The 26,417-nt window shown below is 42.0% G+C and overlaps 1 protein-coding gene across 1 annotated transcript in view; it reads left to right on the forward strand.

Moving 5' to 3' along the window:
• ABCC12 (ATP binding cassette subfamily C member 12) overlaps positions 1 to 26,417 on the forward strand; it is a 68,545-nt gene that overhangs the window by 7,102 nt on the left and 35,026 nt on the right. The window contains exons 5-11 of the mRNA XM_035025271.1: positions 798 to 971; positions 1,428 to 1,575; positions 4,739 to 4,887; positions 8,138 to 8,245; positions 10,463 to 10,738; positions 18,710 to 18,781; positions 21,119 to 21,243. Coding sequence (XP_034881162.1) covers positions 798 to 971; positions 1,428 to 1,575; positions 4,739 to 4,887; positions 8,138 to 8,245; positions 10,463 to 10,738; positions 18,710 to 18,781; positions 21,119 to 21,243 — 1,052 coding nt within the window. The remainder of the gene's footprint in view (positions 1 to 797; positions 972 to 1,427; positions 1,576 to 4,738; positions 4,888 to 8,137; positions 8,246 to 10,462; positions 10,739 to 18,709; positions 18,782 to 21,118; positions 21,244 to 26,417) is intronic.

A 26,417-nucleotide genomic window follows, 5' to 3' on the forward strand; every position in this document is an offset into this window, starting at 1 on the left:
AGGCAAGGGGGAAGACTTGCCTCTTTCTTACAGTTGCTCTTTCATTATGTCCAAAGCATCCTCTATCAGTTAAGATGAACTCAGCTGCATAGAACAAGAAAATCCAAAATAACAGTAGATTAAGCAAGATGAATTTATTCCACTTTTTGCAAAAGGAGTCTGGAAGAGAGCTATTCAGGGCTGGTATGGGGACTTCTGGATCTTCCTACCTTTCTTTGTCACTATCCTAGTGCTTGGCTCCCAAAATAGTTCAGGATGGATGCTGGAGGTCCAGCCATTTCAGTCATGTTTCAGATAGCTGGTAAAAGGAAGGAGAAAAGAATAAAGGTGTATGTTCTGTAAGCTGAGTTGACTCCCGTTAAGAATGCATTTCCAAACTCCCATTTGACATTTTTGGCTTATATCTATCTCATTGCCCTTGACATAGTCACATGGCCATACTCTTTCCACAAAGGAGGCTAAAAAATGTAGTTTTTTAGCTGGGCATGTTGCTGCTCTGAATAAAGCAGGAAGAAGGAGAGATAGATAAAAGGTAGATGGTAAAAAAAGCTAGCCATCTCTCCAGCATGCTCTTAGATGATAATATTAATTACTCTTGACGTCTTTCTTCATTGGGATTCTCAGTCTTAAAATACTGGCCTCTTCAAAATCAGATCAGCGTGGGAGCCACAAAATTCATCATGTTGGTCCCTTGACAATACCCCTCCCCCTTAAGGCAGTGTTTTCTCTCCTCTCCTCAGTTGAGGAGATGTTTGGGTGACGCTTCCAAAGCCTGAATCCATGTGCTTTCTTTCCAGGTGCTCAATATACTATCAAGTGATAGTTATTCCTTGTTTGAAGCTGCCTTGTTTTGTCCCTTGCCAGCCACCATCCCTATCCTAATGGCTGTTTGTGCAGTGTATGCCTTTTTCATTCTGGGGCCCACAGCTCTCATTGGGATATCTGTTTACATCATATTCATCCCCATCCAGGTAACGGCAGGTCTTTGCAATTGTAACTGCTGTATGCTTGCATTTTGCACACATGTTTTGCTGAACTGGATAGAAGGTTTCATTTCCAGGGCAGGGAACTGAAGCCTGTGCCCCCACTTTGTGCTCCCAAATGTGCTTTCTTTTGTTGGCACAGTGTATTTTTTTTTAAGAATTTGAATTTGAATGCCCTGGGGGAGGGAGGCATGCTTTTCAGTTTGTCAAAGTCCCCAACATTCTCTTTGCATCCTAGCAACTCATGTATTTGTATCATCTGCCTGATCCCCAGTGGTGTCCCCTGGTCCACACTGGCTGCCACAACTTAAGGGAAGGATGGCTGAGAATCTCAGTCCAGCTTCCCTTAGAATTTTTCCTGGCACTTATACTCTGATCCCTGGATTTTTAGGCCAACTGCAACTCAGCAATTCTCTCTGAACACTGTTTGTACCTTGATTTCAGATGTTTATGGCTAAGCTCAATTCAGCTTTCCGAAGATCAGCAATTTTGGTGACAGACAAGCGAGTTCAGACAATGAATGAGTTTCTGACCAGCATCAAGCTGATTAAAATGTATGCCTGGGAGAAATCTTTTACCAGTACCATTCAAGGTAGGATGTGCAAGTGCTTGAAGAACAACTTACCCTGTAGAATGTGCTCTTCTAGGGGGTTCTTAAGGTTCCTGGGGCCAGGCATTCCAGAAAGGGAGTTGTGGGGACCCCCTGAGCTGCTTTTCAGGTTTTTCAAAGGATTGCAGAGATTTTAATAGACCCAGGCATCTGTTCTGGTGAACCCAAATGCTTAGCAGGTGAGCAACATATGGTTTAGACTTTAGGAAGGCATGTGGATGCTGGTACTGACTGGTTACCTTTTGCAAAAATAATCCACGAAAATATTATGAGAAGAAGAAGAGCTATCTCAAGCTATTTCCTTGACTTAGAAGATGTCTACACATATACAGGCACACACTCACACTTAACATATATATCTCCTTGCCTGCAGCAACCTCATCATGATTGCATGACTCCCTGACTTGACATTCCTTACACAGATATGAGGACACATATATAGCTTTAAAAAATGATATTAAAACCATTACAATCAAGTATAAATGCAAATCTAATTGCAGGAACATTTACATAATTGCTGACATAGACTCAGGTGATTGGCTGGTTACTGATCCGAACCAATGTTACAATTGACTCTCTGGATCTACAATTACACTTTTAGATCAGCGTGTAATTGGGCCTGAAGCTGTGTATCTGTGTTTTAGGAAGTGGCTTTAGAAAACTTGCTTCTGAGCTTGCCAAAGGAAGTGCTGCAGGTTGGGACACTGGCAACCTTTTGGAACCTTCCTTGAAGACCCAGATATACTTCCTCACACATTGAACTCACTTTAGTTCAATGATTTGATTAAACTTGATTCCATTTGACTTAGTTCAGTTTAATTCAACTCAATTTAATTCGAGTCAGTTTAACTCAATACATATTTATCAACTTCCTACTATGTGCCAGGTCATGGGAGCTGTGTAAAATGATTAGAGAAAGGTCCCTGCTTCTAAGATGAAGGGACAATGAGTTAACTAAGCTCAACAATAGCTATAAGTTTGTTGGCTCTACCTCTAGAATACATCTGGAATCTGCTGCTCTTCATTCTGTTGCCACCCTAGTGCAAGCCAATATTCTCTCCCTTCTGGACTATGGAAAGAACTTCTAGATGCAACACTTGCTTTCTTCTTTCCCATACATAAAATCCATTACGTACTCAGAAACCACTGTGACCTTTTAAAAATGTCAATCAGATCCTGTCCTTCCCTGCTGAAAAATCTTTAGTGGCTTCTTATCACACTTAGATTATTCCAATTTAGGGCTTTTGATTTAAATCCAAATTCCTGGGGCGCCTGTGTAGCTCAATCAGTTAAGTGTCTGCCTTCGGCTCAGGTCATGATCCCAAAGTCCCTGGGATTGAGCCCTGCATCGGGTTCCCTGATCAGTAGTGAATCTGTTTCTCCCTCTCCCTCTGCCCCTCTGCCTGCTTGTTCTTTCTCTCTCTCAAATAGATAAATAAAATATTTAAATCCAAATTCCTCTATATGGCCTATTATCCAACATGATCTGACCCCTGAAGACCTCTCTGATCTCATCACAGCTTGTCTTAACCCTTGATAACACGCTTGGGCCATGGAACCTTCTGTCTTTTTTTAGAACAACATCCATGCTCATTTATGCCTCAGGATCTTTGCAGTTGCTGTTCCCTCTGCCTGAAATGCTCTTGTGCTAGATGTTCATGGTGACTTTGTAACTCTTCTCAATGTTGCTGACTCAAAGAGGCCTTCCTGACTATAGTTCTAAGCAGGTCCATTCTATACCAGTTCCTTTTAATCATTTCACCCTGTTCATTTCTTTCATATCATCCAACAAATTTGTAATGATAGAATTTGTTTGTTTATTTCTTTATTGTCTATCTCCCCTATGGAAAGAGAGCTGAGACTCTGTTTATTCCTATATTGTCCAACACCAAGCACAGCACCTGGCCAATAGTAGACATCAGGTTAACATTTGTTGAATGAGTGAACACATGAAATAACTGTAGGGTGAAATGGGGAAAATGCCACAAAGGAAATGAAGAGAAGTTCTAGGAGGGTGAGAGGGTGAGCACATCACATTGGAGAGATCAGAAAGAGCATCATGGCAGAAGTGGCATTTTAGAAAGGCCTTCAAGGATAGCAAGGATTCAGACACAGACAGAGCTGGGGAAGACCCCCAGCAGGAACAAAGGCCTGAAGTGGGTATGTGAGAGTGCTTCGGGACAAGGAGGTGGGTGGTATCCTAGAGGCAAAGGGCATGTGGACAGCTGAGCTTTGGACTGCCATAGAACTGGGTTCCAACTCTGCCATGACCACTTAAAAAGCAAGTTACTTAACCTGTGATGACTTTCCTGTCCTGCCAGAGAGCATAATGATAGCCTCTCCCTTGTCACACAGTGATGAGAGTGATCAAATGAGAGCCTTGTGCAGTGCTCCCCAGAGCACTCAGTAAGAATGGCAATGGCCCCATGTTGCCAGGGTGAAAGGGTTCTTGCAGAAGAGGCTGGAATTGGAGTGAAGAACTTTAAACACCAGGAGAAGGAGGCTTGAATTTAACTTTTGAACAGTGCAAAGGCACGGACCCCATCTGGACTTATGAAAGGGATAAATGCTCTTGGGCTTTGGTAGTTGTACCTGGGACAAAAGACAGGAGCCCCAATCTGGCAGTCTTCAGGTTTGTCACATGCGTTTTGTTTGGTTTTACAGTTTAAAAACTTTTTTCAATTAGTTCCCAACATTTACAAGTAGAAAGATGTCCCACAAAATTCCAGATCCCAGACTTCAGAACAGTTGAAAGTCTGGTGACCCTGAGCTGCCCTGCACTGAGAGGTGGAGGCCCCTTTCACTGAGGCATGTGGTCCCCATTTTGCTATACTCCACACCCTCCCTCTGGTCTTACTCTCTGCTCACTCCCTTCATTTACATTACTTGGCTGGCTTCTGTAGGCATCCAAGTGTATGACTCTTGACACAGAGAATCAGGTTTGGAAGAGACCTCAGAAACCATCCAGTATGGCAGCTGACATGCACTGAGCCCCCAGTTTGTGCCCAGGACTTTCTGTGCTTCCTTTCATTTAAACTTCACAACAGGAATCCTTAATACTTTTTTGCAGGAGGATAAGATAAGGGTAAATACATTTCTTAGTGCTGCAAAAATAAATCCATCATGGACTATTTTCTATTTACAGATATAAGGAAGAGGGAAAGGAAATTACTGGAAAAAGCTGGATTTGTCCAAAGTGGAAACTCAGCCCTGGCCCCCATTGCATCTACAATAGCCATTGTATTGACATTCACCTGCCACATCCTCCTGAGACGCAGGCTCACCGCCCCGGTGGTAAGAACCATCTCTAGAACTGGCCTCCTTCACACTCCAACACTGGCAAGTGCCAGGTGGGAAGTTTCTCCCTGCTTGCAAAGGCCCAGCATTGGCACCAGAATACCCAATCACAGAAGGGCCAGAATTCTATCTTGACTTTTAAAAACAAGTGCTTGGGCTGACAAGGAGCCCAGGAGAGCCTAACAGTGACTCTTATCCAGTCTATGTCAGTGCAGGGGTAGTGTTTAATGTTGGAACACAGTTTGACATTTGGAAAACAAAACTGAAATCAGATGAGCACTTGGCTGTTTTAGTCACAATTATTCATATGCTTTACAAGAAGCAGAGTTTGTGGGAGTTCTCTGGGTGGGGTGGGAGGAGTTGTAGGTACTGGGAGATGCTAGGGTCAGAATACCCCTTTTTTAAATCCCAACTCTGGTACTTTACTATGATGGAAGGCAATTCATTGAACCTCTCTTGCTTGGTTTTATTATCTATAAATGGGGTTATGATAGTCCCTGTGGTTGTGAGGACTGAAGGAGTTCTTTTATGTAAGGCACGTGGAACAGCGCCTGGTACGTTGTAAATGCTGTGTAAGTGTTTGTTGTTCTTATTAGCCTGATGCTCACCCAGGCCAGGAGATTTTGGGCTGAAAGCCTCTGAGGGAGAATTAGAATGAATGTGAGATGCTCAGGTTTTTTTTACAAGGGGGCCTGTGCACTCAAAGGTAAAGAAACTCTGGGCTAGATCAGAAACAGCCCCTGGCTGAAATAAACAAACAGCTGAGATATTAAACCCAGTGTCTGAAGGGTAAGTGAATGGAGGAAAGTCAATAAAAGCAAGAAAAAAAAAGAGAGAGAGAGAGAGAGAGAGAGAGAGAGAGAACAAAATAAGCAAGTATGCTTAAAGAGCAATAGTTGCACCAAAAGTCACAGATCTTGAAGGGAAGGGGGATGTGTGAGAAGGCAGGATGCTTTTGCGGCGGGGTGGGGGGCGGCATCTGTTGTGAGGCTGTCAGTCCTGTTACTTCCCTGTGTTTCTTTGTGATGTGCTTTTTATTTTCTTGGGTTCTTCACATGCAGTTTACTCACACACTCTGGGGGCTTGAATTCAGCCATGAACCCAAAGCCAGAATGAATGGCAATGACATACCAAAGCCTCAACAGAATGCTTCTCAATTATTGTGACTGTGTTCTGTGATCCCAAACGACAACAAAACATTCTTTCCCCAGCAACACACCAAGCAAATTTAAAACCAAATTGAGTACACATGGTTAATATTTTCTAAAATGATGATTTAGAAGAAATGTAGACCAAGAACAAATTCCCCTGAATGCAAGGCACATATTTCTTCAGATTTGGAATCCCTTGGCTTCTCTGTCAGGGCCACATCAGTAGGAGGTCAGCCCCAGGTGCTGGCTCACATCAGGAAGCCTGAGTGCTCTGTCGACCAAGGCCTGGGTTTTCTGAGCCAAGATCGTGCCTGGGGACCTGGGGGAGCTGAGTTCTCTTTGGGGATGGATTTGGGACCAGATGTGATGAAGACAGCATTCTTCATTGTCCCCTTACCGAACTAATGACGGTTAGTTGAAGCCCAGGGCTTTGTCCATGGGGCCTATTCAACAGCAGGAAGGATCGCTCTGGATTTGTTGATGGAAATTGTGTTATTAATTTCTTAAATGGGTGCTTAGGGAGAAGCTGCTAATTACAAGTTGGACAGATGAGAAGATGAAATCTGAGAGATGAAATCATGCACCCCTGGGGCACCGATGGAGCAAGGAAACTTATCTTCATTGAGGCTGTATGATGTTAACCACCTACCAGGCAGGGTTCAGTGAGAAAAGCCCCAGTAAGGAGGGGGGGTGATTTTTTGGGAATGGCAGTTGAACAGAGGCTTTTAAATTTGTCTCAGGCATGTGGTGAGGCAAGGGGTGGAGGCTAGACCCCGGGGGCAGGAGAGCCAGAAGTCACTCTCCACCAGCCAGCATGGGCCAACCCGTCCCTCCAGGAATCTTCTGTCTTCATCCTGGGGCTGAATATGGTATGGAAAAGGATGCTCTAGATTTGAAGGGTCAGAGACCTCTGAAGCAACTGGGAGAAGGGGATAATTTAGGACAATCCATGGGGTTTTGAATGAATGGTCTAGGCCATGTAAGGATGTGGATGAAGACTTCCAAACACGTTCAATTAGAGGCCTTCCTTGGACATTGTCTTCTCTGGACTGACAAAGAAAAGGGGATAAATCTCCCACCATTTTTTTTTAATTCTTATGTTAATCCCCATACATTACATCATTAGTTTTAGATGAAGTGTTCCATGATTTATTGTTTGTGCATAACACCCAGTGCTCCATGCAGAATGTGCCCTCCTCAATACCCACCACCAGGCTAACCCATCCTCCCACCCCCCTCCCCTCTAGAACCCTCAGTTTGTTTTTCAGAGTCCATCGTCTCTCATGGTTCGTCTACCCCTCCGATTTCCCCCGCTTCATTCTTCCCCTCCCGCTACCTTCTTCTTTTTTTTTTCTTAACATATATTGCATTATTTGTTTCAGAGGTACAGATCTGAGATTCAACAGTCTTGCACAATTCACAGCGCTTACCAGAGCACATACCCTCCCCAGTGTCTATCACCCAGTCACCCCATCCCTCCCACCCCACCCCCCATTCCAGCAACCCTCAGTTTGTTTCCTGCAATTAAGAATTCCTCATATCAGTGAGATCATATGATACATGTCTTTCTCTGTTTGACTTATTTCACTCAACATAATACCCTCCAGTTCCATCCACAAAAGTAGGGATCCAAAAGGGCACGTGCACCCCGATGTTTATAGCAACAATGTCCACAATAGCCAAACTGTGGAAAGAGCCAAGATGTCCATCGACAGATGAATGGATAAAGAAGAGGTGGTATATATATATACAATGGAATATTATGCAGCCATCAAAAGGAATGAGATCTTGCCATTTGCAACGACGTGGATGGAACTGGAGGGTATTATGTTGAGTGAAATAAGTCAAACAGAGAAAGACATGTATCATATGATCCCACCATTCTGATGAAAATTCAAAGCAAAAGAGATTAAGACATTGCTATCACTAATTTGCCAGCCCATGGTTTGTGAACCATGAAAAAAAAAAAAGTTCCTGTAAAAATTCCAACTGTGCCATCATTTCTCATCTCAGCAAATATAATTCCCATGGATATAATTGTTCAGAGCCAAGGCAATATCTCATCCTAAACCCTATACCTCTCTTTTGTTCCTCAGGCATTTAGTGTGATTGCCATGTTTAATGTAATGAAGTTTTCAATTGCAATCTTGCCTTTCTCTGTCAAAGCAATGGCTGAAGCCAATGTCTCTCTGAGGAGAATGAAGGTATAACTAATGCTGGGTGAGTAGGGAAGAGAGATCTCATTTTTGGGTGGGAAAATTCTCAGATATGGGGAAGCTATGTAAACCCATTGGAGGGCTGGGTCACTGGTTTGAAGAACATTGGGAGAAGGCCCTGCATTCAGAGCTGGATCAATAAATGTGCATCAAGGAGGGTACAAGCAGAGCTTTATAAGGTGGTCTGCCCTTTTAGTAAAAGTGAAATAGAATCTCCATACATGGAGATGATGTTCTTGACCTCTACTCTTTTTCCAAGCTATAAATCTTAAATTGTTCCAGGAGTGGGGTTGAGTTTTCACTGAACCATCCTCCTCCCCTTTACCTACTTGGTTTGTCCTATGATGGGCGTGGTGATGGTAGTGATGAAAAGGGTAGTGGGGCACCACATTTATGCGCTCATTTGCTTTATTCATTCAGTCAGTCATTCATCAGAGATATACTGTGTGCTTCCTATATATAAGGTATTGTGGGAAATGCAAATAAGAGGAAGAGAGAGTCTTTACACTCAAGAACCTTCAGTCTAGTGTAAGACCAGGTATCCCAGGAATTGATGTATGCAGCAAGGATACATGACTTGTACATAAAGTGGTTTTGAAGTTCAGGCAAGGGAAGGAAAAGGAGGAGGGTGTTCCAGACATGTGTGAATTAACTGAATGATTTTATTCACTCAGGCCAGCAACTGGAAGTCATCTTAGGCATCTGAGGTGGCTGTATCCCTCTTCTCCCTTACTATCCACATTCAACCAATCAAGAACCCTGTTGGGTTATCTTCTACTCACTGTATTTCTTCAATTTTTTAAAGATTTTACCTATTTATTTGAGACAGAGAGAATGAGAGAGAGAGAGCACATGAGATGGGGGAGGGTCAGAGGCAGAAGCAGGCTCCCTGCCAAGCAGGGAGCGCGATGCGGGACTCGATTCAGGGACTCCAGGATCATGACCTGAGCCGAGGGCAGTCGGCTAACCAACTGAGCCACCCAGGCGCCCATGTATTTCTTCAATTTTAAGAGGCGCTGTTTTTAAGATTGGTTTGGAAGGTAGCACTGTTGACTCATCACTTTTTGAACAAAACACAAGCATGAACACCATCACATTAATTGTATATATTATATCAGATATCTTAGGCTAGAGGAACAATGCTATTTCTTGACTCCTCAACTTTTGGTCTGTCCCTACTGCCATCACCTTCATTCAAGGCCTTATCATCTCTCATCTGAATCATCCCAGTGACTTAATGAACCTATCTTCTTTTTCCATTGTTGCTCTCCTCAAATCCCTATCACCCTCAGCCCCCAGAGAGCTGTTAAAATATTGGTCTGACCACTGATATTCACCTGCTTGAAATCTTTGAGTCCTTGTTCCCTCCAGGACTGAGACTGAGCCTTCCATCAGCAGGTCCTTAGTTATGTCTCCACCTGATTTCCTATACCTTCCCTATCTTGAGAGCTGTGGTAATCCTGAATTGCTTGTTTCATGCCCCACCCCAATAAACCATGGTGTTGCATGCTTCCTTGCCTTTGCTAATGCAAATCTCCTCTTCCTTCCCTCATCTTTGCCTATACAGCACCTTTACAGACTCAGCTCAGGCACTGATACATGGCCCTCAGGATGGGGAGCCAAGTTCCCTTCTCTAGAAGTTGCAGTGTTTTGTTCTTGTCACATTTCCCTGAAATGTCTGTGTATGTTCCCATCTTCTCTCAGACTGTAATCTCTTTAAGGATAGGAATCATGCCTTATTCATAGTTGCATTTCTGCATTTATCCCAGAATGGCAGAGAGTAGACACTTGGCAAATGTTTTGTTGAACTGAGCTGAGTGGGGTCTTAGGAAGAAGACACAGTAGAGGCTGAGCATGTGACCTTGGTTTCATAAGCATTAGTGTCAGGCAATGAAGCCCACTACCCAAAGACTGGCAAAAGTTTATTGCCTTGGGCATGAGGAAGAAATGTAACTGAGATTAGCATTCTCAAATGTGGGTGACTCACATAGACCTTGTGGTTAAGGAGGCATCTGTCCTAGATAGCATGAGCTAGTAGACTATTTCTGCTGCAGCTTCTCCTAGGGGAATACCTTCAGAATATCTTCCCTGAATGTCCTAAGTAAAATTGCCAAGATTATGATTTTGGGTCGTTAGAAGATATATTGGGATGGTTCTTGCAAATGGATAATGTATGCCCAGTTAATTTTGTCTCTTTAATCTTAGAAAATTCTCATAGATAAAAGCCCCCCATCTTACATCACCCAACCAGAAGATCCAGATACTGTCTTGCTTTTAGCAAATGCCACCTTGACATGGGATCAAGAAACCAGCATAAAAAGTGACCTAAAGAAAGTGCAGAGCCAGAAAAAGCATTTTCTCAAGAAACAGAGCCTAGAGGCATACTGTTTGAGTTCATCATCCCAGGGAGTTGCTGGCCCAGAGGAGCAAAGTGATAGCTCCAAATTGGTTCTGCACAATATAAACTTTGTGGTGAGAAAGGTGGGTAAATAGCTCTACAGGTGTGGCTTCCATCTTTCCTCCTTGTATCACACAGCTATGGCCTTACCAAGGCCTAACATAATTCAGTCTGAGCTGGAGGTGGTGGTGGTGGTGGGGGGGATGTCTCTAATAGGCTGTCTTCTTTCCCCAATTTTAAAACTATGTACATGGATAATGGAGACATTCTCTTCAGGCTGAGAGAAGATGGTGGTTGTATTAGTACTGATCTTCAAAATCCAAAGGAGCCAGTTGCAACATTGAATGGACAATACATTTCAGGTGGCTAGGCTCAAACTGATGATCTTTTATAAATCTATTTAGATTTGTTCTTAATTTCACATTGGAGAACTATGATAGACAGTAACTGACAATTATGAGCACTTACTATTTACCAGGTACATAATTAACTCATTTAACCACCCCAATAACCCTAAGAGGTAGGTACTATAGCTACCCCTACTTTATGATTGAGAAACCTGACAGACAGGGAGGTTAAATATCTCACCCAAGATCACACTGCTAGAAAGTGAGAGAAGAGGGTTGCACACACAGGGCACCTGGCCCCAAAATCTGTGCTCTTCAGCAACATGCTTGTTAAAAGCAAATGAGATCAACAAGCAACCCAGCAAAGGAAGCCAGCCAGTCTGCTGGCCTCTCCCCTCAGGATTGGGGAATAGAGTCTTTAGACAAAGCTCTGCATTTATGGAATGTTTGGCCTTGGGGTTCTCTTGCACTGGGAACTCAGCAGCAGTGCTCTGGGGATGGCAGTATTTGTTGATTTTGCTGCAGAGGGCTCAGCATTAATCTTGTGCCTAGTATTTTAATATCCCATGTTGTTGACTCACCCTTTCCCCGTGCGAGCACTATAGAAGGAGAGGTTCCTATTTATTATGTGATGCTAAGCTCAATAGCTGGTGTAGAGTGGTACTTCTTGTCATTAACAAGGTTGTCTGCCATGTATTCATCGGAAATGGTATTTGCTTAGCTGAGTGCAATTGAGCTAGGTTCTCAGTTAAGTCCTGCTGGGTGCAACCCATTTTGCTTTCTCATCCCCATCCTCCTGCCAGTGATGTGCATGCAGCACCAGGATTGCTCTAACCATGCATTTGGAATTGCTCCAGAGAGGCCTCAGTGAACTACTCTTGTGTTTTAAAGAAAGAAGCTGCCTTTTAGCCCCCTCATTGCTTTCCTCCTTCTCATTATGTTGGTGACCCTTGGGCTTGTGCATCAAGAACATGGTCAATGTTTTCTGAAACAAAGGGGCAACACAGCATTGTGTGGATTAAGGGTATGCCTCTGGAACCTGGTGTACATGTGTTCCAGTCCCAGCCACTTGCCAGCTGTGTGACTTTGAATATACTGCCTAATCTCTTAGAGCCTCTCCTCCTTTACCTGCTCAATGGATATTTTAATAATAGCAGCACTTCACAAGGTGGGTGTGAGAATTGAAAGAGATATCATACAAAAATGCTAAGCCCATAGTAAGTCTCAACTGATGTTAGCTATTGTTGCCTTTTTTCTCTCACAACCAAGTCCAGTTTAAGAGCTGCACTTAAATATCCTAAATTCAAAACATCCATATTTTCCCCCCATTTTTTTTTTCTCAGTGAAGGTAAAATTTCTAATTTTTCCATGTAGGGAGAGGTGTTTTAAGTGATTATAAAGTAAAACATAACATAAAATTATAAATATGTACTACAGAAATTATAAAAATAGATGATGTAGAAAAAAAATCTAGAGCACGTGGCTGGAAAATCACCTGTAATCCCATCACCCTAACAACCACTATTAAATGTTGGTATGTATCTTTTCAGGTATCTTTAATGTGTCTATAAACATAAAGATAGCTATTTGATTTCCAAATTAAGATTATCAGGAGAATAACTACAAAATATTACTAACCCGCTTTTTCATTTAGCACAGTGGGTTTCAATTTCTTCCCTACCTCTGCAAAGTCACACTTAGGACATATTCTCTTCAGTTTTAATACCTGTACTGTTCTTTTTTTTTATTCCTATTTTTATTTTCTTATTTATCTTTTTTTTTTTTTTTTGGTTTTTGATGTAGTGTTCCATGATTCATTATTTGCATATAACACCAAGTGCTCCATGCAGAATGTGCCCCTTTAATTCTCATCACCTGGCTAACCCATCCTCCCACCCCCATCCCCTCTAGAACCCTCAGTTTGTTTTTCAGAGTCCATCGTCTCTCATGGTTCATCTCCCCCTCCGATTTCCACCCCCTTCATTCTTCCCCTCCTGATATCTTCTTCTTCTTCTTCTTCTTCTTCTTCTTCTTCTTCTTCTTCTTCTTCTTCTTCTTCTTCTTCTTCTTCTTCTTCTTCTTTTTTAACATATAATGTATTATTTGTTTCAGAGGTACAGATCTGAGATTCAACAGTCTTGCACAATTCACAGCGCTCACCATAGCACATACCCTCCCCAGTGTCTATCACCCAGTCACCCCATCCCTCCCACCCCCCACCACTCCAGCAACCCTCAGTTTGTTTCCTGAGATTAAGAATTCCTCATATCAGTGAGATCAAATGATACATGTCTTTCTCTGATTGACTTATTTCGCTCAGCATAACACTCTCCAGTTCCATCCAGGTCATTGCAAATGGAAATATATCATTCTTTTTGATGGCTGCATAATATTCCATTGTATATATATACCACCTCTTCTTTATCCATTCATCTGTCGATGGACATCTTGGCTCTTTCCATAGTTTGGCTATTGTGGACATTGCTGCTATAAACATTGGGGTGCATGTACCCCTTCGGATCCCTACCTTTGTATCTTTGGGGTAAATACCCAGTAGGGCAGTTGCTGGGTCATAGGGTAGCTCTATTTTCAACTTTTGGAGAAACCTCCATACTGTTTTCCAGAGTGGCTGCACCAGCTTGCATTCCCACCAACAGTGTAGGAGGGTTCCCCTTTCTCCGCATCCCCGCCAACATCTGTCATTTCCTGACTTGTTTATTTTAGCCATTTTGACTGGTGTGAGGTGGTATCTCATTGAGGTCTTGATTTGGATTTCCCTGATGCCGAGCGATGTTGAGCAGTTTTTCATGTGTCTTTAGCCGTTTGGATGTCTTCTTTGGAAAAATGTCTGTTCATGTCTTCTGCCCATTTCTTGATTGGATTCTTTGTTCTTTGGGTGTTGAGTTTGATGAGTTCTTTATAGATTTTGGATACTAGCCCTTTATCTGACATGTCATTTGCAAATATCTTCTCCCATTCTGTCGGTTGTCTTTTGGTTTTGTTGACTGTTTCTTTTGCTGTGCAAAAGCTTTTTATCTTGATGAAGTCCCAATAGTTCATTTTTGCCCTTGCTTCCCTTGCCTTTGGTGATGTTTCTAGGAAGAAGTTGCTGTGGCTGAGGTCGAAGAGGTTGCTGCCTGTGTTCTCCTTTAGGATTTTGATGGACGCCTGTCTCACATTGAGGTCTTTCAACCATTTGGAGTCTATTTTTGTGTGTGGTGTAAGGAAATGGTCCAGTTTCATTCTTCTGCATGTGGCTGTCCCATTTTCCCAACACCATTTGTTGAAGAGACTGTCTTTTTCCATTGGACATTCTTTCCTGCTTTGTCAAAGATGAGTTGACCATAGAGTTGAGGGTCCATTTCTGGGCTCTCTATTCTGTTCCATTGATCTATGTGTCTGTTTTTGTGCCAGTACCATACTGTCTTGATGATGACAGCTTTGTAATAGAGCTGGAAGTCCGGAATTATGATGCCATCAGCTTTGCTTTTCTTTTTCAACATTCCTCTGGCTCTTTGGGATCTTCTCTGGTTCCATACATATTTTAGGATTATTTGTTCCATTTCTTTGAAATAAGTGGATGGTATTATAATGGGGATTGCATTGAATGTGTAGATTGTTCTAGGTAGCATTGACATCTTCACAATATTTGTTCTTCCAATCCATGAGCATGGAGCATTTTTCCATTTCTTTGTGTCTTCCTCAATTTCTTTCATGAGTATTTTATAGTTTTCTGAGTACAGATGCTTTGCCTCTTTGGTTAGATTTATTCCTAGGTATCTTATGGTTTTGGGTGCAATTGTAAATGGGATCAACTCCTTAAATTCTCTTTCTTCTGTCTTGTTGTTGGTGTATAGGAATGCCACTGATTTCTGTGCATTGATTTTATGTCCTGCCACTTTACTGAATTCCTGTATGAGTTCTAGCAGTTTTGGGGTGGCGTCTTTTGGGTTTTCCACATAAAGTATCATATCACCTGCAAAGAGTGAGAGTTTGACTTCTTCTTTGCCAATTTGGATGCCTTTTATTTCTTTTTGTTTTCTGATTGCTGTGGCTAGGACTTCTAATACTATGTTGAACAGCAGTGGTGATAGTGGACATCCATGCTGTGTTCCTGACCTTAGGGGGAAAGCTCTCAGTTTTTCCCCATTGAGAATGATATTCACTGTGGGTTTTTCATAGATGGCTTTTATGATATGAGGTATGTACCCTCTATAATGTACCCTATACTCTGAAGAGTTTTGATCAAGAAAGGATGCTGTACTTTGTCAAATGCTTTTTCTGCATCTATTGAGAGGATCATACGGTTCTTGTTCTTCTTTTATTAATGTATTGTATCACATTGATTGATTTGCAGACGTTGAACCAACCATGCAGCCCAGGGATAAATCCCACTTGGTTGTGGTGAATAATCCTTTTAATGTACTGTTGGATCCTATTGGCTAGTATTTTGGTGAGAATTTTTGCATCCATGTTGATCAAGGATATTGGTCTGTAATTCTGCTTTTTGATGGGGTCTTTGTCTGGTTTGGGGATCAAGGTAATGGTGGCCTCATAAAATGAGTTTGGAAGTTTTCCTTCCATTTCTATTTTTTGGAACAGTTTCAGAAGAATACGTGTTAATTCTTCTTTAAATGTTTGGTAGAATTCCCCTGGGAAGCCATCTGGCCCTGGGCTCTAGTTGTTGGGAGATTTTTGATGACTGCTTCAATTTCCTTAGTGGTTATAGGTCTGTTCAGATTTTCTATTTCTTCCTGGTTCAGTTTTGGTAGTTGATACATCTCTAGGAATGCATCCATCTCTTCCAGGCTATCTAATTTGCTGGCATAGAGTTGCTCATAATATGTTCTTATAATTGTTTGTATTTCTTTGGTGTTGGTTGTGATCTCTCCTCTTTCATTCATGGTTTTGTTGATTTGGGTCATTTCTCTTTTCTTTTTGATAAGTCTGTCCAGGGGTTTATCAATCTTGTTAATTCTTTCAAAGAACCAGCTCCTAGTTTCATTGGTCTGTTCTACTATTCTCTTGGTTTCTATTTCATTGATTTCTGCTCTGATCTTTATTATTTCTCTTCTCCTGCTGGGTTTAGGCTTTATTTGCTGTTCTTTCTCCAGCTCCTTTAGGTGTAGGGTTAGGTTGTGTATTTGAGATCTTTCTTGTTTCTTGAGAAAGGCTTGTATTGCTGTATACTTTCCTCTTAGGATTGCCTTTGCTGCATCCCAAAGACTTTGAACAGTTGTGTTTTCATTTTCATTGGTTTCCATGAATTTTTTAAATTTTCTTTAATTTCCTGGTTGACCCATTCATTCTTTAGTAGGATGCTCTTTAGCCTCCATGTGTTTGAGTTCTTTCCGACTTTCCTCTTGTGACTGAGTTCTAGTTTCAAAGCATTGTGGTCTGAAAATAGGCAGGGCATGATCCCAATCTTTTGGCACCGGTTGAGACCTGATTTGTGACCCAGGATGTGATCTATTCTGGAGAATGTTCCATGGGCACTAGAGAAGAATGTGTATTCCATTGCCTTGGGGTGGAATGTTCTGAATATGTCTGTGAAGTCCATTTGGTTCAGTGTGTCATTTAAAGTCTTTATTTCCTTGTTGATCTTTTGCTTAGATGATCTGTCCATTTCAGTGAGGGGGGTGTTAAAGTCCCCCACTATTATTGTATTGTTGTTGATGTGTTTCTTGGCGTTTGTTATTAATTGCCTCATGTAATTGGCTACTCCCATGTTAGGGGCATAGATATTTACAACTGCTAGATCTTCTTGTTAGATAGACCCTTTAAGTAGGATATAGTGTCCTTCCTCATCTCTTATTACAGTCTTTGGTTTAAAATCTAATTTATCTGATATAAGGATTGCCATCCCAGCTCTCTTTTGGTGTCCATTAGCATGGTAAATGGTTTTCCACCCCTTCACTTTCAATCTGGGGATGTCTTTGGGTCTAAAATGAGTCTCTTGCAGACAGCATATCAATGGGTCTTGTTTTTTTATCCAATCTGATAGCCTGTGTCTTTTGATTGGGGCATTTCGCCCATTTACATTCAGGGTAACTCTTGAAAGATAGGGATTTAGTGCCACTGTGTTACCTGTAAGGAGATTGTTACTGTATATTGTCTGTGTTCCTTTCTGGTCTATGTTGCTTTTAGGCATTATCCCCAATGCCTACCATGATGCCTGGTCTTCCATAAAGACTTGTCAATGAAATTCGTGATGACAAGAAGCAATCTTCACATGCTGGGTGTGGCAGACAGGACTCTTCTGGTCTATCTCAGGTGGGAAGTGAGACATATTTAGCTCCATGATGGGCATCTTTGCTCTAAGGGATCACAGAGAACAAGTCTTAATGAGAATGCTCTTAGATGTTCCAATTGCAGCATTACAGTATTTGCTTGAACACAAGAGTGGGCACATGTCTGCCCAAAAGTTTCCATAATGGACTCTTGCTCTGCCTGATTTGTGACCCAGTTGTTTCCCCCCAGATATCTATATGGCTCACTTCTTCACCTCCTTCAGGTCTTACTCAAATGGTGCCTGTAGCAGATACTGTCAGTGAGCCATCCATGTGTCCTGCCCATCTTCCAACTGCTGGATCTGTGTCTGTGCCTGGGTCCCCTCCCCACCTCCCCCAAAGCAGCAGGACATCCACAGCCAAGGGAGCCACTCTCAAACACTGACTATTGGCTATTTATCCCCAACTCCCTCAGCCATTGGGGACATAGAACAATCCTCAGTTTCCCAGAATTTCCTAGCAGGATTGAACTTCACTTGCCTCCCATGGGAGCTGATATAATAGTACACCCTTGATGGGCCACCTTCCCCTTCCCATGGTACCTCCCAAACAAACTACCTTCACTCAAATCTTTGATTCAGGGCCTGTTTCTGGAAGAACTCAAGCTAAGACGTTTACTTTTCCAGTAAGTTTCCCTCCACTCTCATCTCCCTATCTCCTCTCTGCTTTATGTGTTTCTGTGGCATGTACTTGACATTCTCCATATTTTACTTACTTATCTTGTTGACTGTCAGTGCCCCCCAACTAAAACGTAAGCTCCTTGTGGGCAGAGCCAAACTGTTGTCTGTCATGTACATTACTGTATTGTGTTTTTGCTAGTGTCCAGAAGAGCACCTGGCACATAGCAGTCTCTTACAATGATTTGTGGTTGAATTAATAGATCTGTAGCTGTAGAATAATCCACAAACCCCATGTGTTGGAATAGAATAGCTGCTCAGTAATTTCAGATTACGCTTTGGTATGGTGGAAGGATACTTTAAAAATGACTTTTGGAAAACACTAGGCTCTCTGTATTTCAAAGGCTACCCTTGTCCCCCTGGGTTGTACAGCTTTTAACTTCTATTAGATTTGCTTTCCTGGAGTGTGGGCAGGGGACAATCCTCATGTCCGGGGCCTGTGTGTCCCAGACCAGCACAAGGCTGTTTCACATCAGTGCTTGTCCATGATTTCTGGAAGTCTTCTGGGCACTCTGCTGTGCTGTGCCAAGGAAAGCACTTAATTAAGACAGGTTCCTGCCTCCTTCCAGGCTGTGTTTCAGGTTTGGGGTGTGAGGCTGTAACTGCCACCTCTTAGAGCCAGCAGTGACCCCTTGGTCACCACCTGGCCTGGCCAGCACAGTTTGTGGGCAACAACTTTGGCCCAAGACCCTCTAAGAACTGGTGGAATGACTGTGTCTTTTTCTCTGTTTCTCTGGTAGGGGAAAGTCTTGGGAATATGCGGGAATGTTGGAAGTGGAAAGAGCTCCCTCATTGCAGCTCTCCTAGGACAGGTAAGCTGTGAAGATGGAGCACTGACATGACAGTCAAATGGTCCCCACCTGCCACATCTGGGGCCCTTTGAGAACAGTGGACCCAGCAGCTGGGCTCGACAGCATTGGATGCTGTGCACACAGTTAATAGTGATTTCCAGGAGGTTAATGTGCTCAGTAGCTCCATGCCCCTTTTCCAGGTGGTGCTGAGCTTTTCATACACCCTTAGGTTTACCTCCTAAGGACATGTGTTAAACAATGACTGTTTCCTTGAGACAAGTCATTAAGTACATGGTGTTTCCCATGACTTGGGCCATCCTGATTAGAAAGGCCAGCAAGGTGGCTTGGCAGGGAAGGACTGAGGAACCTATGACTCACCATGTCTCTAGATGTGTTTTTCCCCATGTCCATCTCCATATCTCCAGTGTCTTCCCAGACCACACTGGCTCAGTCAAAGCTTCTTTGATGGAGTGGCTGAATGCATGCATCAACTAAAACAACAATTTGCCCTCAACTTCTCTGCAGACCTTGTGGTAGGAAGAGGGAAGAGCCCAGGTTTTTTTGTCCTTTGCTACTTCTAGCTGTGTGACCCCAGCAAAATAGCCAAGCCATTTACTGTATTCACAGGGCTCCTAAACTGATATTGTTTCTCATCCCAAATGAATGAATATTAAGTCCTCTTTCTCCACACCCTGCTGTTCCTAAAGAGAAGTTTGGATGCCTGTAGTAGGGAGAGGAGGCACCTCTGAAAAAACAAGGACACTGGCTCAGAAGAGCCCGCTAGACTAGGGTGACTTCTTTTGGTCTCAGTTAACTCATTTCTAGAAAGAGTGATAACTCCTTCCCTGTCTGAAGGAGGTGGGGGCAGAATTAGGTGAGCTCCTGAGGTCCCTTATGCTCTAGGATTCTGTGTGTGTATCTCTGTCATAACCCTAGAGTCAGCAGGTATGTTACAGGTGGCCCTTCCCAATTCTTTACTTAATAACAGGAGTCTCTCCACAGCATGCCCTAAGAGCTGAGCCAACTCTGCTCAGATATCTCCAGCAATGGGGAGTTCAGTTCCCTCTTTGGAGAGTTTTGATGTATATGGAAGTAAAGTTTACCTCTTTTTAACTTCTGCCCTTTGATCTGCTCCTTTGGAATCTCTCAGAGAAAATAGAATCTATCTCCCATGTGACAGTGGTGAGATTAGATGCCTCACCGTAGTCACTGGGATAGAGGCAGCAGGGTGACTGATGAGCGGGCTCCAGACTGCCTATGTTTACCACCTATCTCAGCCTCATGCTCACTGTTTAACCTTGCATAAGTAACTGAGCCTCTCTGAACCTTGGTGTCTTCATCTGTAAAATGGGGGTTAGGAGGGTCATGGTGAGGATTCCACAAGATAATGTATATAATAGTTATAGGGTAATTCCCAGGGAGAGTCGTGGTGACTCGTCAGCATTTTGTATGTACTTAACCCTGTGCCTGGCATATCCTCTATTCATTTAGCTATATTTATTACCATTATCGTCATTATCATTTTCTCTTCTCCAAGTCTAATGTTCTCTGTCCCTTGGACCATTCCTGAGGTGAAATGGCATCACATCCTTTGACCTTGGCTATCTTCCTTCCCTGTCCATGACATACTGCCGCTGCTGCATCAGCCCTGAGCACCATGCCATCTCTCACAAATCCTGCCTCCTGAAAGCTTTGAACAGGGTATCATCACTAGTGTCCACCGTTACCTGTTAGATGCCCACCATGTGGGATCATCTGAAGTGAACTTATGTACTCAGGGTCACACACTAGAGCCCATGCAAGTTTTTAATTGGATTGCTTGATGTGCCACATGAAACTGGATTTTCCACTCCTGTTGAAGAATGAGAAATTCTGGCTGCACCAAGCCTGAATCCTTGTACCAGGCCCTGCACCAAATGTACAGGCTGCTTCCTTGAGACAGGGCATACCAGGACCACCCTTCACAGCCATGCAGGCTATATCCTGCCCCTGGGGCCTGGCTGAGGAGGGTGGGATCCAGCTGGTGCACTTGGAGGAAAAGGGAACCTTTGTGATGGGTTCCCTCAGAGGGCATCTTGTTCTGGTTGTATGGAGGTGTCATGCAGCCTCTCCAGCCTATAGTAGAACTCACCACTGCCTCTTTTGTGACATTCCTGCCTGGCCGCTTATAGATTTTTGACTTTGCAACCATCAGACTATACGGTTGTGCTTTGCAGTGTGGGTTAAGACATCTTCCTGACGCTCTTGCACCATCATAAATAATGTTCATGGAATAAGTAGGTGGCAAGGGCTTAGTGGGCCCCTGAAGAGAAGTTTGTGAGGTTTAGCTTCTGAAGGCATTCTGGTATTTTGCTCCAGATGCAGTTACAGCAAGGGATCGTGGCAGTCAATGGGACTGTGGCCTATGTTTCCCAGCAAGCATGGATCTTTCATGGAAATGTGAGAGAAAACATACTATTTGGAGAAAAGTATGATCACCAAAGGTAATATTAACTTTGAAACAATGAGGCACTTTGATATTTGATACCTTCTGCTATAGATGCTGATGTCATTTGTAATGCTTGCTCAGTGGGTTTCTTTAATGAATTCTGATTAAACATTCATCAGATCCAAATGGGTGTTGGTTTTTCTCTTCCTGACCCAAGAGTTCAGGAGAGGCGCTTTCTGCAGACCTGTGATCACACTCTGAGAAATGGATGAAATTGGCACTTCATTCCCAGTGCAGAGTAGCATATGTTCTGAGGTTTTCTGTAACAGTGCATATGTTGTCTGATTGGAGGAAGATATATCTGGGAATTTTGCTTTAGGCCAAGTAACCAAAACCGCTTGAAATCATGAGCAGCAGGTATGCAAATTAATCACCCCTGAAATTATTAATTGACATCACATCTATAAGGATATATTGCCGTTAATATACCGAAAATGATCTAATGGAAGAAAAACAAATTTCAAGTCATAATTTTTGGATACAGTTTGGACCATTATTTTAAGCACTGGAAAGTAATAGCTTTCTATGATCCTTCCTGGATTTAGTATGCTGCCATGTACATTCTCTCATTAGAGTTCTATAAACACCTATTTAGGGAGATCCTGGCATCATATCCCCATTTTACAGATGAAGAGGCTGAAGCTCAGAAAGGGAGTTGACCTGCCCAAGGTCAAGGCTATTAAATGGCAGGGGTTGAGTCTTGAATACCAGGCCAACATCATTTATTCTCACTGGAGCTTCCTGACATCTGGCTCCCCCTGAAGCCTCCCCAAGCTCCACGATGCTGAAGTAAAGACCAATGGAGTTGTTTTTTTTTTTAATTTGGCTGTCAGCTCCCCAGTGATAGTCTTGACTTTCATATTTTATTGTATGAACCCACAAACTGTCCTTGCTGGCTGACATTGGCCAGCATGTGGGTTCCCAGCAAGAGGTCTATTACTTCCCTTCCTCTTCCCTGGCCATGACATCCTATTGCCAGGAGGCCCAAGAGTGGCAGGAAGGTCTGATCAGTGCAGGACTCCTTGGCACCAGCTAAACTGCTCTGCTCAGTGTTTCCTGGCCTCCTCCCCACCCCACCTGGAATGGTTTTTCTTTCTGTGGTAGCCAGCTAGGAGGAAGGATTCCTATCTTTATCAGGCAGAATGTCAGGGCACATATTTACCAAATACCTGCAGTTTTCAGGCTCATGCAGGATGATGGGGGAAAGAAGCGTGGCTCAGATGTATCTTTGCCCCTGAGGTGTTACAAGTCTGGAAGGGGCAGTAAGAGATGTACAGAAATAACAGCGCACCAAGAAGGAATGTGCCAAGTGTCAGGAGGTCCTGTTGGATTATTCAGAGGCAGCAGAGATCATGAGAAGGAAGAGAATGTGGTGCTTGAATTGGGTCTGGTAGAGTAGATCAAGGCACCCTTTTTGTGTGGCATCTCTAGGGTGACCATGGTGGCTCTCATGCCACAGGAAGCAGGAGTGTAGGAGGAAAGTTAAGAAGGGGGGTAGGGATGGCGAAGGAATGAAGAGGTGCTGAGCAATCTGCATCTCATAGTTAAAGATTGACGAAGGTAATAATATTAATAGTAACCACCACTGATGGAGAATTTGCAGTGCTCCAGGAATTGTGCTAATGGCTCTACACATGTGTTCTTGTTTCCTTCTCAAAACCCAATGAAAGTTATTAGCCCAATTTATAGAGGGGAGGGTGAGGATCAGGGAGGTACATTCACTTGTCCAAGGTTACCCAGCTGGATTCAAACACAGATTGTTCTGATTCCAAAGCCCCTGGTCTTTTAAAAAAGTTTTTTTTTTTTAAAGATTTTATTTATTTATTTATTTGAGAGAGAAACAGCATGAGAGGGAAGAGGATCAGAGGGAGAAGCAGGCTCCCCGCCGAGCCAGGAGCCCGATGTGGGACTCGATCCCAGGATTCCGGGATCATGACCTGAGCCGAAGGCAGTCGCCCAACCAACTGAGCCACCCAGGCGCCCTTAAAAAAGTTTTTTTATTTGAGTGTATTTGACACAAAATGTTACATTAGTTTCAGGTGTACAACATAGTGATTCAGTTTCTCTATATGTTATGCTGTGCTCACCCCAAGTGTAGCTACCATCAGTTACCATACAACTCTATTACGGTATCATTGACTAGATACCCTGTGTTGTACCTTTCATCCCCATGACTTACTCATTCTATAACTGGAAGCCTGTACCTCCCACCAACCCCCTTCACCCATTTTGCCCACTCCCTTCCCCCACCTGCAACCATCAATTTGTTCTCTGTATTTATGGGTCTGACTCTGTTTTTTGTTTGTTTGTTCATTTGTTTTTTTTAAATTGCATATATAAGTAAAACCATATGGTGTTTGTCTTTCTTAGTCTGACTTATTTCATTTAGTATAATATCCTCTAGGCCCATCCGTGTTGTTGCAAATGGCATGATCTCATCCTTTTTTAAGGTCATGTAATATTCCATTACACACCATGCGTGTGTGCGCACGCACACACACACATACACACTCATCACATTTTCCTTATCCATTCATCCATCAATGGACACTTAGGTTGCTTCCATATCTTGGCTATTGTAAATAATGCTGCAATAAACATAGGTGTGCATATATCTTTTCCAATTAGTGTCTTTGTTTTCTATGGGTAAATACCCCATAGTGGAATCACTAGATCATATGGTATTTCTATTTTTTAATTTTTGAGGAAACTTTATACTATTTTTCTGAGTGGCTGCACCAATTTACATTCCCACCAACAGTGTATGAGGGTCCCTTTTTATGCATATCCTCTCCAACACTTGTTATTTTTTGCCTTTTTGATTTTAGCCATTCTGACAGGTGTAAGGTGATATCTCATTGTGGTTTTGATTTTCCTGATGATTAATGATATTGAACATCTTTTTATATGTCTGTTGGCCATCTGTATGTCTTTTTTAGAAAAATATCTATTCAGGTCCTCTGCCTATTTTTTAATCAGATTTTTTTTTTTTTTTTGGTATTGAGCTGTGTAAGTTCTTTATATATTTTGGATATTAGCCCTTTATTGGATGTGTCATTTGCAGATACCTTCTCCCATTCAGTAGGTTGCCTTTTTGTTTTGTTGATGGTTTCCTTTGCTGTGCAAAAGTTATTTGTTTGTTTGTTTGTTTATTAGTGGATCCAAATTCATGGCCCTGAGATCAAGACCTGAGCTGAGATCAAGAGTTGGATGCTTGACTGACTGAGCCACCTAGGTGCCCCCAAAAGTTTTTTATTTTGATGTAGTCCCAATAATTTATTTTTGCTTTTGTTTCTCTTGCCTTAGGAGACATATCTAAAAAAATGTTGCTACAGCCAATATCAGAGAAATTACTGCCTGTGTTCTCTTCTAGGATTTTTATGGCCTTAGTTCTCACATTTAGGTCTAATCCATTTGGAGTTTATTTTTGTGTATGGTATTATAAATTGACCCAGTTTCATTCTTTTGCACACAGCTGTCCGGTTTTCTCAGTACCATTTTTTTAAAAAAGATTTTATTTATTTATTTGAGAGAGTGAGTGAGAGAGAGAGAGAGAGAGAGAGCATGAGTGGGCTGAGGAGCAGAGGGAGAAGCAGACTCCCAGCTGGCAAGGAGCCTGATGAGGGGTCAATGACCTGAGCCGAAAGCATACGCTTAACCAACAGCCACCCAGGCACCCCTCAGCACTGTTTATTGAAGAGATTGTCTTTTCCCATTGTATATTTTTGCCTCCTTTGTCATAGATTAAGTGACCATTTAAGTATGGGTTTATTTCTGAGCTCTCCATTTTGTTCCTTTGATCTATGTGTCTATTTTTGTGCCAATACCATACTGTTTTGATTACTATAACTTTGTAGTATATCTTAAAATCTGGACTTGTGATACCTCCAGCTTTTTTTTCTTTCTCAAGTTTGCTTTGGCTACTTGGCATCTTTTGTATACAAAGATACAAATTTTAGTATCATTTGTTCTAGTTCTGTGAAAAATGCTATTGGTATTTTGATAGGGATTGCATTGAATCTATAGATTGCTTTGGATAATGTGGACATTTTTAATTCTTCCAATTTATGAGCACTGTATATCTTTCCATTTATTTGTGTCATCTTCAGTTTCTTTCATCAATGTTTTATAGTTTTTAGAGTACAGAACTTTCATCTCCTTGGTTAAGTTTATTCTTAGGTATTTTATTATTTTCTTTGGTGCTATTGTAAATAGAACTGTTTTCTTAATTTCTCTTTCTGCTACTTTGTTATGAGTGTATAGAAATGTTACCAATTTCTGGGTATTAATTTTGTATCCTGCAACTTCACAGAATTCATTTGTTACTTCTAGTAGTTTTTTGGCGGGGTTTTTAAGATTTTCTATGTGTAGTATCATGTCATCTACAAATAATGACAGTTTAACTTCTTCTCTGCCAATATGAATACCTCATTTATTTTCTTGTCTGATTGCTGTGTCTAGAACTTCCAGTATTATGTCAAATAAAAGTGGCAAAAGTGGATATCCTTGTCTCATTCCTGATCTTAGAGGAAAACCTCTCAGTTTTTCACCATTGAGTATGATATTAGGTGTGGGTTTTTCATATGGCCTTTATTATGTTGAAGTATATTCCCTCTAAACCTAGTTTGTTGGGACTTTTTTTTTTTTATTTGAACAGTGTTGAATTTTGTCAAATGCTTTTTCAGCATCTAATGAAATGATCATATGATTTTTAGCCTTCATTTTGTTGATGTGATGTACCATGTTGATTTGCAAATATTGAACCATCCTTGCATCCCCAGAATAAATCCCACTTGATCATGGTGAATGATCCTTTTAATGTATTGTTAAATGGGGTTTGCTAATATTCTGAGGATTTGGGCATCTATATTCATCAGGGATATTGGCCTGTAGTTTTCTTTTCTTTTATAGTGTCTTTGTCTGGTTTTGATATCAGGGTACTGCTGGCTTCATAGAATGTATTTGGAAGCTTTCCTTCCTCTTCTATTTTTTAAGATAGTTTGAGGAGAATAGGTATTAACTCTTCTTAAATGTTTGGTAGAATTCATCTGTGAATGTATCTGGTCCTGGACTTTTATTTTTCAGTAGGTGGTCATTATTATTATTATCATTATTACTGATTTAATTTTGTTACTAGTAATTGGTCTGTCAAAATTTTCTTTTTCTCCT

The sequence above is a fragment of the Mirounga leonina genome, unplaced genomic scaffold (genome assembly GCF_011800145.1).
Source record: "Mirounga leonina isolate KUSES-001 unplaced genomic scaffold, KU_Mleo_1.0 Mir_180, whole genome shotgun sequence".
In the NCBI taxonomy this organism is placed as follows: Eukaryota; Metazoa; Chordata; class Mammalia; order Carnivora; family Phocidae; genus Mirounga; species Mirounga leonina.